We start from the raw sequence: 10,396 nt of genomic DNA on the forward strand, positions 1-10,396 counted from the left end.
TGCTGTTTTCCTATATGTATACCAATGTAACACCAATTGGTAAAGAAACGTGTACTATGGAATAGACTGCAGCCATCTTCTACTATATATAATCATTTGATGTCCACTTTTCCATGTTTTGTGTGGGTCAGATGGAATTTGTTGTAGCAAATGTCTCTTCAGCCAGATGTGCTTCTTGTTGCCAACCCTCACCTGTTTCCAAGTAAGATAATATTTACCCATGACCAGACATGTTTTCATGGAAGATTGGAAACGAGGGACACCAATTGCAAGATGGTGATATTTGTTTAACAACCATTACATTAAGTCAAGACAAGGAGACAGTAACACACATATATGATGGGTTTCTTAGTTTGTCTATGAAATCCACTCCCAAGGCTTTGGTCGGTCTGGGGTTATAGTAGAAGACACTTGCCCAAGGTGCCACAGTGGGCTTGAACCCGAGAGCAAACTTTTCACCACACAGCTGCATCTGATTTATATTTTCATTGGATGTCGACTTCATCATGCTTGCATGGGTCAAACAATTTCCCGAGGCAGCTGGATGCCTAACCTGTTAACAAGCTAGGTAACATTTCCTCTATGATCAGACGTCTTTCATAGAAGGCTGAAAACAATCACGTTCATTAACAACCATCATGTGATATCGAAACGAGCACACACACACACAAACAGGCACCTCCCAGTTTCTGTGGACCATCATTTAACGTCCAGTTTTCATGCAGGCATGGTTTGGACTGTTTGACAGGAGCTAACCAGCTGAAGGGCTGTTCAGACTCCATTGATTTTGTCATGGTTTCCACATCTGGGATGCCTTTCCTAGTGCCAACCACTTCGGTGAGTATACTGGGTACTTTTAACATGGCACCAGCACCCACAAGATTAGGGATGCTCAGTTCTAAGAGCAACCACACTTTTACTCAAGTTGACATGTATTTTCAAACACAGCAAACTGCCTGGAGCCTTGGTCCCCTGTGAGTTCAAAATCCTGTAGATCTTTTCTCACCGCTAACCACAATGTTAGGAAGCAAACTTCAGCCACACTCATGCCCACATCATTTAACACCCATTTTCCATACTGGTATGAGTTGGACATACTGAGCATGTAGTCAGGCTTTTGTAAGTAAAAATCTACTTTATTGGAATATTCAAACATTTCAAGTTGAGTGTTAACCATCTAAACCAGTGTTTCTCAACCATTTTTTTTGCTTACTCTACTGGGTCCAAACAAACAGTCAATGTTTAAGAAAAAGTCCTATATTTTTATAATTAAATATTGTCATGAAAGAGCATAAAGTCAACTATTTGCAGCAAATGGAAGAAATATTCTTTAAATGGTATTACTTGAAATCAAGACTGCTCGGGTCTCTAGTTCTACAAATAATGGATTCTTAATATGTTTTAATGAAAAATAATGTTCATGTCACCGATTTAAAGCATGCTGCATGGTTTTTATTTTTACTGAGGTGGACGATTTAAACTGACGAGGGAATATGAGGTGTCAGTTGGTGATGTAAACCTGGGAGAGGTAAAACTACAGTCAGTGTGAACCCAGGTGGCAAAGAACTACGTTACACAAAACATCTAGCTGTGTATGACTATTTCTTTCGCTCTAAGCAACATGACTTGCTAGGCTGACCTGCATTTTCCCAGTTGCTGGAATCGTGTTGGTGTCAGGAGGCCACATTTTGCAACAATATTATTAAGAATTGCTGAAATTTAAAAAAATAAATATTTTGTGCATTGTAGATGTATAACTAATTTATTGCACATGAATTTTAACAGAAAAATCTTATGCGGTCCCCCAAGGACCTTAAACTGATTATATTAAAAATAACAGTAACAAACATGATAAGTTCCACTTTTTTTTCAACCTTTTATTGATATTTATCTGAACAGCCACTATCATGCATTTTAGGGTGATTTTAAATTGTTCACCGAGCGGCAGTAGACACTTGCCAGACACGGATATTATTATCTGTGTAACCAGCAAACAATGTTTGACCATCAGCAGACCAAGCCAAAGACATACAGATGGGTTGTGACTTTGTACTTTGGGTAATAACTTCTGGACGAAGCTCATCAACAACATTTTTGCCTTCAAGATCCTGCAATCAGAAAAATACAATAATTCACATGTACTTATATATACACTGGAAAATAAATATAACAACAAGCATAAGTCCGTATATAATGTTCCCTACAAACATTTCACCATTGTGGTTAATTGCATCTTCTGCAGTGGGTGTTCAAAGTGCAATTGGATGCTGAACCACAGCACTTCAACAGAGGAACATTTCTTACATTTGCTCTGTATATCATAACCAGTAATACTGATAAGTACAGTAGTAATCACACTACTGTAGTGGAAGTACGCTGGATGGTGATACTTTCCAAGGAGCTCTCAACCCACCTACAGAAGTTGTAGATATAATTGCACACCCAAGAAATACTATACATGTAGAGGGTAATTCATAATTTCAAGAGAGAGAGGAACTTGATATACGAGGGGATACTGAAAAGTTCCTGGCTATGATTTTACTCAACACATTCCCACACTTATTGCAGTGGTCTTTTGGTTTTTCTAAACCCTGTAAAAGAACTCAGAGGTTTGGGCCTCCAACCAGGCCTTTTGCTATACCCTTGAAGCACCCCCTTGTACAGGAACATTCCTAAGTTAATTTCATAAGAGTTATGAATTACAAAATTAATAAGCAGTCATCAGGAATTATTAAGCATTTAACTGGATTAGAAAGGTTAATTCATAGATCTACAAACTAAATTACAGGTAAAATGAAAATGAAAGAGAACTAACCCAAATCTTGATACTTGGTCCAGTTGCAGCGCATAACCAATAGCGATTAGGGCTGAAACACAAAGCATTGATAGTATCTCCACCGTCCAAGGTATATAGATGCTTGCCCTCTCCAAGATCCCACAGCATAGCTTGACCGTCCTAAAAAAAAAAAAGAAGAAAGAAAAAAAATCAATGTAATTATGAAGAAGAAATATTGATTTCAAAATATTAATTCCAGACTCCCAGAAATAGATATTTTCATATTACTGTTCTCTAAATCACCACTTAACTAGAAACACAATTCAGAATGCAACAGCCTCATAGAAAACATGGTTAATTGGTTGATGCAAACAGTTTTACATTTAGAGATGAAGTCAGCTTTCAGGACATTAGCTTCAGTTTTTTTCTCCCAGTGAGACAAATAATGGTATTGTATTGTGAAGTATACATACACGTAGAGCAGAAAGAATCTTAAATATATTGAAAAAAATGAACATTAACTTACCTTGCCACCTGAGGCACAGAGAGAACCATCAGGAGAAACAGTAACAGTGTTTAAAAATCCAGCATGTCCATGGTGATTAGTCTTCAGCTTGCAGTTGGTAAGATTCCACACCTAGAAAACATCACATTATTATTAACAAAATAACAGTAAATAATTCATTGCATTTAACAAGTTTCAGAAATAATAGACAGCTTGCATAACGCATATTTATCTGAGTATAGAAACATTTACAAACCTTTACAATTTTATCCCAGCCACAGGACACAATAATAGGATGAGTGGTGCTTGGAGAAAAACGGACACAGGATGCCCAATCTGAGTGACCCTCTTCCTAAAATGGAGAAATGAAATGGTAAGGAAGAAAAAAAAGAAAAAAAAAAAAAAAAACTAAAAAAACTCTTAAAAAACGATGCATGTATATGTGACAAAGAAAATTGCAAGTCCTCATAATTGCAGGATTATCAGCATTTAAGATAATGGAATGAAAGTTTTAATCAGTGGACTGCAAGGAACAATATATTATCATGAGCAAAATAACATCTGAGAAAAGGAGTAAATTTGCCAATTAAAAAAGAAGCAAATCTTAAATCTTTCTGAAAACATGCCCCTCCCCACCATAATACATAATCATGCCTTGAACCCCAGAACTGATGCAATAAACCTCAGAAGTGTAAAAGGCAAAGTGGAAATAGTTGGGGTTTAAACAGTGTCTAAAGGGGAATAACTACATATATTTTCTTCTATGCTGTACCGATTGCAGTCTATTTGTTCCAAGACTAAAGGAAAAGTATTTTAAGATCTCTCAATATTTTTTTTCATTTTTGAAACATAGGCAGCAAAGAATCCATCGGTGACCTGTCAGTATGATTGCAAACACAAGTGGCTGAAATGAAGTTCCTTTGAAGGATAGCTGGAGTAATGTTACTAGATAGGATGTGTAACTTGGCAATCAGGGAGTCTCTCCAGGTCAAACCACTGCCTCCTTACACAGTTCTGGTACCACAGGGTTTTAGCAATACTGAAAAACTGGAGTTTGTCATAACTTTTTTTTTTTTACACATCGAAGTAAAAACTGATAAACCAAACAACATCAATATAATGTGAGGACTCTCAGAAAAAAGGTGTTCTCATTCCATATCAATAGCTAATACAATTGTTTCCATCATTGAGTCTGAAATAGGGATTAATGTTGCTTGGTTAGCAAAGTATTAATTAGTACACTGCACACTAACCATTCCTTCTCAGAACTTAAGCCCTCTAGAATTCTTCACTCACCAATGTTCAAAATGAACATCAATCACAACTTTGCCCTAAGTTTGACAGTGTCTACAAAACAACAGCAGCAACATCGGTTTTAGCATCTACTTTTCTCAGCTCACATGGGTTGGACAGAATGTTTTAAGGTAAATCTTTTTGGCTAGATGCTCTTCCTGTCAGTAATCATCAACTGTTTCCAAGGTAATATTTCTCCATGGCCAAACATGTTTAGAAGACTGGAAATGAATTATGACAGTGACACTTATTTACAGCTATCACAGGATGTTATGGCAAGGAGAGACACACACAAAACTACCTTCTTTCAGTTTTCATCAATCAAATCCACTCACAAGGATTTGGTCAGCCTGGGGCTATAGTAGAAAACACTTGCCTAAGGTGTCAAATAGTTGAACTGAAACTGAAACCATATAGTTGGGAAGCAAACTTTTTGATCACATAACCATGCCTGTATCTATAACCATGACTAATAATGAAAAAAATTGAAGGAATTTTATCAAGCCTAACATTTACTGGTATTGAAGTACAAGACAAAATACAGCTGATTATGGAGTTAAAGAAAAATTACTTCTAAATCATCCAAGTCTGCAAAAGCAGGCAAAGCAAATATAGCCATGAAGAAAACTGCAAGTCCTCATAATTGCAGGATTATCAGCACAAGAGATAATGAAATAGGTTTAAATCATTGGACTGCAGAAAGAGAATTCCAAAAAATCAATTTTTCTGGTTAAAATATGAAGTTGCTACACAGCTTATCTTCACACACTCCAAATTTGTCATTTCACAAGACCCACAATTTTGAAATACAGGAATTCAGAGAATTAGCAAAATACATATTTTTTCATAACTAGATATATTAACCCTTTTGTTGTTACTATATTTGTTGAAATTTAGATTACAGGAAATTAGAGAACCAAGGGCATTCTAAGGGCTGTTGATAGCAGAAAAGTTAAGCTAAATTTTGAAACACTACATATGAAATTAAATAAGTACCAGACTTTAAACAATTTTTTAAAGTACTTGTGTGGGTGGGTGAGACAACTAAATCCCTTCACGGCAGTGCCCCAGTATGGCCACATGCAAATGACTGAAACAAATAAAATAATCTGGATATTCAGAACCTGATTCTGTATTGCAGGACCAGGACAGTCTCAGGTGAAACAGTACCATCTGATCAAGATTGTTCACATCCAGCTCAACCACATCATCCCATCATAATACTGCATAGCATTGAGGAAGTCTGTAGGACAACCAACCTGTGTATCCATAGGGATGTACCAGTTCTATTTAGCTTTCCAGTAATGCTTCATAAAACTTACACATCTCAAGCAACATCAGTGCTTGTGAGAAGACTAACAAATGTTTGTTTTTCTGACTCTCAGAAATAGGTTTTCTCATTCTACATCAATAGCTAATACAATTTTTTTCCATCATTGAGTCAGAAATAAGGAGTTATAACTTAAGTGATAATAGTTTTAGAGCTTGTTGAAAACAACACCTGATATTAAAAGCTATGCTATTCTCTGCAGTCACTGCCCAGGTTTCACTCCATTCAATAGGTGCCTTTCATCAAGGGAGAATCTATTGTTGCTACCAGAAGTTAGTAGCTAACTGATGTTTTTCATAAAATCTTACTGCATGTAAACACAAACACATATCACGAAACTACTAGTAACACATAAACAGTGAAATGACAGTTGGATACTGTTTCATACATGCAATGGTGTCTTTGAGGAAACCCAGATAAAAAAATCTTTGTTAAATTCCTGATTTATTAAAATTACATCTGTCTCTATTACCTTTCACTTGTTTTAGTCGTTTAACTGCAGCCATGCTGGGGCACCATCTTGAAAGGCTCTAGTCGAAAAAATCAGCCCCAGGACTTGGCTTTGGTCGGACTGAGGCTATTGTAGAAGACTCTTGACCAAGGCAACCAAATGGTTGGGAAGCAACCAAATGGTTGCAGTCACGCCTGCACCTATATACATATCCTAATTCCTTCCTTCACTGAACTAATACTGTCTCCACCTCTCAACATACCACAGTATTCTCAATCAAGAACATTTTTAGCAAAATAACTTAGTTATCATTCAGATAGTGTTAAATCGTGACTAAGATTTGGTGGAAGATTTTAATTCAGAACTTATGAAAATAAGACATTTGTACTACAGAGGTGGTTTTAGCCAGGCTGGTAACAAAAGGGTTAAGTCATGTATTCAACTCTTCGGCAAGACACCAGCTCCCTGTCCCTCTACCCTATTTCTTATCCCTAAATACCATACCCAACTCAGTTGAGAGGGTCTCGTCTTGTGAATACTCGGTAATCTCACCAGTACCAGAGTCACAAGACCAGCACTCAGTACAGACTGTGATATGGTTGGCATTAGGAAAGGCATCTAGCTACAGAAACCATGCTAAGGCAGATATTAGAACTTAAGACATTCCTCTTTTCAACCCATATCAGCATGGAAAAGGGGACATTGAATGACGGTGACAATACACACTCATTTAGTAAGGAACATGATTATAATATATTTGCATTTGTGATATGTGAAAACAAGTCAATAGGTCAACTCACAGTAATAGTGTATTTGCAAACACCAAGGGTATTCCAAAGTTTAATGGATTTATCACGGGAGCCGGATACAATCTGGCGATTGTCACTTGAAAATGAAACACTCAAAACATCTTTAGAATGGCCGACAAAGCTTCGTGTCATCATGGACCTGGATAAAAGAAATGTATAAATAATCAGGAAAGGAAATAACTCCAAGGAAAGAAAATACAATAATTTCTAAACTTGTTTTTTTCTTTTGGAGGCTGTAACAAGGGAATTTTATTGAAAGAGAAGAACACTAACCGCATCCATATACTGGTTCAATTTTTACTGTATCTTAAGAGGGTCATTATGCCAATAATAAACACACTGGTTGTTTCACTTATAATTATTAAGGTGGCAAGTTGGCAAAATGCTTTGAGGCATTTCATGTCTTTATGTTCTGAGTTCAAATTCTGCCATGGTCAACTTTGCCCTTCATCCTTTCAGGATTAACAAGTACCAGTCAAGTTAGGGGTGGGATCAACTACCCCGTCCCCATTAATTCCAGGCCTTGTGCTATAGTAGAAAGGATTATTATTATTAGCCAACTAGTTAACCACTTAACCATTCAACTAATCAATTTGTTTGATAATTTGGCTAAGTTTGTCAAAGCCCTTTCATTGCCATTCACAACATCGATGACATTAGGTAAATGGTTAATATTGACAGTGAAACAGAACCAGCATGTGTGAGCAGGTGTTCATAATTGTTGTCACAATTATAATTATTTAATGACTGCTTAGGGTTGATTTCATTTTACTATGTCGTGAATGACATGACAAAAGAATACATAATTTAGTAAATGTTTACATAAGACTACAGGTTTAAACAAATATTACATCTGATCAAATGAACACTGCACTGAAATTTTTTAATTCTTGTTTCAGTCATTAGACTGTGACCATGCTGGGGCACTTCCTTGAAGAAATTTAATCGAATGAATCAATCACAGTAGTACCAGTCTCTTTTGCCAAACCTGTTATGAGGATATAAACACACCAATACCAGTTGTCAAGCAGTGGTGGGGAACAGATACATACAAACACAACAGGCATCTTTCAGTTTCAGTCTACCAAATCCATTAACTTTAAGTCTGGTACATATTTTAAGGATAAACACGTATAGACTTTTTTCAGTTTCCATCTAGCAAATCCCTTCACAAGGTTTTGATCAACCCAGGGCAATAGTAGACACTTGCTCAGGAAGCTATGCAGTTGGACTGAACCCAGAACCATGTGATTGGGAAGCAAACTTCTTACCACAGCCACACCTGCTTGTATGTTCCATCTTTAACAAGTTTTCCACCAACTACCTTTAGAAAACAGGTCAAGTTATGAACATTAACAAGAGAAATATAAGTAAATCACTGAGCAAGGAAACTAAGAATGTTTTTCTTTTTGTATGGTCCAGTCTTCCCATCCCTGTAATTAATAAAACCATTTGCTGTTTTGAATCTACTTACTGATTAAGATCCCAGAGTCGCAGGGTTTTGTCCCAGGAACTCGAAAGAGCAAAATTTCCATCTGATGACATAACCACATCTGACACAAAATAGTTGTGTCCCTTCAGGGATTTCTTGGCATAACCATACTGATGCTGCTCATCTTTAGTCAACTGCCACAGAATTAGAGTTTTGTCTACAAAAAGAACAATTTCATTAAGTTTTAAGAATTTAATAGGATTACACTCACACTAGAACAATTAAAACAGTGCAATAAATTGCTTATAGTTTTACAATACACAAAATATTAAAAAAATTTTTTATACAATTCCTAATAATATACTTCATTATAAAAATATGGGACTTCAGTAAAATGGGAATCAAAGGGGTCTATAGGTTAAAAAAAAAAGGATGGTTGAGACGATTGATCTAAAACAATTGGTTACCCGGATTTCAAGGATGCAAGTGTGCAGAATATTATCGAAAAGGAATAGGGGGTTAAAAAAAACAGACTAAGTGAAATGAAGATTTATTTTCGTCTAGTGTACAAACTTCTTGCAGCAGAAGTTCGTAAGAGAGAATGGATATATGAAGACACAGGTCACCAATATTTTCCGAGGTCTTCCATTTTTTTTCATAAATCTTACACTTTATTTCTGAATTCTTCAAACGTAAAAGATAGAGATATACACCAACAAGTTATCAGAATTCAGGTGGTAGCAATTAAAGAAAGCACATCTGCAGGTTGTTCTTAAAATGAACGTCCACGTATAGCAAAGATTTGCTATCCTACCTCCACCATGATCTTGAATGTAATTTAAATTTACACCGAGCAAAGGGTACTTTCAGTAATAACAGTATATCCATAAAATCAACACGTAGTGAAAACGGTGAAGACTATGTTATACTCCGAGATGGCATTCATTGACACAAAATCCGGTGATTAAATGAAAGTGATGACACAAAATCGTCGCAATTGAAATGAGGGAAGTGAAAAAAATATGGGACGAGAAGTTCAAAATTTTTCAATGAAAATCGCGATCGTATAACTAGAGCAACTTGCTCTATTTAAATTATATATAAGACTGGCCTAAAAGTTAAATTCTGTTGGGTTTTACTCTTCAAACCTCTCAAAGATATATTAGAAACCTAAGCAAGATGTGAGGCACTGATTTCGAAGATGATTTCGGTACTATGCTTTACATGTATTTTATACTAAGTATTGATCGAAATAATTTCCATAGTTAACAAACATAATATACGTTGACGCCAGAAAAAATAAACATGAATCGCCAGAAAGAAGGAGAAAAGCGATTTAGTATAAGAACGTGTAAATATGCTGGTGGCATTTTTTCCATTTTAAGTTATACATGTGTACATCTTACCTCTTGAAGCAGAAACAATATTATCTTGATTAATTGGGTTAGTAGCGATTTGTGTAACCCATCCACCATGCCCCTTAAGGGTTCCACGTAAAGTCATCTGCTCAGTCATATTTGTTTTAGTTGTTTCCAATCAGGATTCCTAACGATTAAACTCGTAGAGAAAATAACCTGATCCACGCCAAATGGCTGCCAACAGGAAGAGACCTAAAAGGTGGAAGATTAATCTGACTTTCGCAACGAATAAATATTAACTTCCGGTTGAACAATATATTTTTGCTATTTTGACAATTAAGAAATATTTTTTACAAAGAAAAAAAAGTCATTTTAATATTTTACTGTGTTTATTTTAATAACATGAACGTTTTCAAATATTTATTTGCATTTGTTGCAGAAT

General features: G+C 35.9%; 1 protein-coding gene across 1 annotated transcript; it reads right to left on the bottom strand.

Moving 5' to 3' along the window:
* Positions 1 to 1,851: 1,851 nt before the first annotated feature.
* LOC106882015 (small ribosomal subunit protein RACK1) lies at positions 1,852 to 10,204 on the bottom strand. The gene is made up of 7 exons (XM_014932565.3): positions 10,003 to 10,204; positions 8,639 to 8,813; positions 7,156 to 7,303; positions 3,538 to 3,633; positions 3,303 to 3,413; positions 2,816 to 2,956; positions 1,852 to 2,108 (listed from the first exon to the last, which is right to left on the bottom strand). Exons 1-7 carry the CDS (start codon positions 10,109 to 10,111, stop codon positions 1,935 to 1,937), a joined length of 954 nt encoding a protein of 317 aa, XP_014788051.1. The 5' UTR covers positions 10,112 to 10,204; the 3' UTR covers positions 1,852 to 1,934.
* Positions 10,205 to 10,396: the final 192 nt, after the last annotated feature.

The sequence above is a fragment of the Octopus bimaculoides genome, chromosome 21 (assembly GCF_046866305.1).
Source record: "Octopus bimaculoides isolate indiv1 chromosome 21, ASM4686630v1, whole genome shotgun sequence".
Lineage (NCBI taxonomy): Eukaryota > Metazoa > Mollusca > Cephalopoda > Octopoda > Octopodidae > Octopus > Octopus bimaculoides.

What these genes read in the sequence shown, in the direction of transcription:
- LOC106882015 (XM_014932565.3), bottom strand. Translation starts at nt 10,111, where the DNA reads ATGACTGAGCAGATGACTTTACGTGGAACCCTTAAGGGGCATGGTGGA. An exon ending in TTTGCAAATACACTATTACT is followed by an intron (nt 3,634 to 7,155) that starts GTGAGTTGACCT and finishes TCTCCATTTTAG; the next exon opens with GAAGAGGGTCACTCAGATTG. An exon ending in GACCAAGTATCAAGATTTGG is followed by an intron (nt 2,109 to 2,815) that starts GTTAGTTCTCTT and finishes TTCTGATTGCAG; the next exon opens with GATCTTGAAGGCAAAAATGT.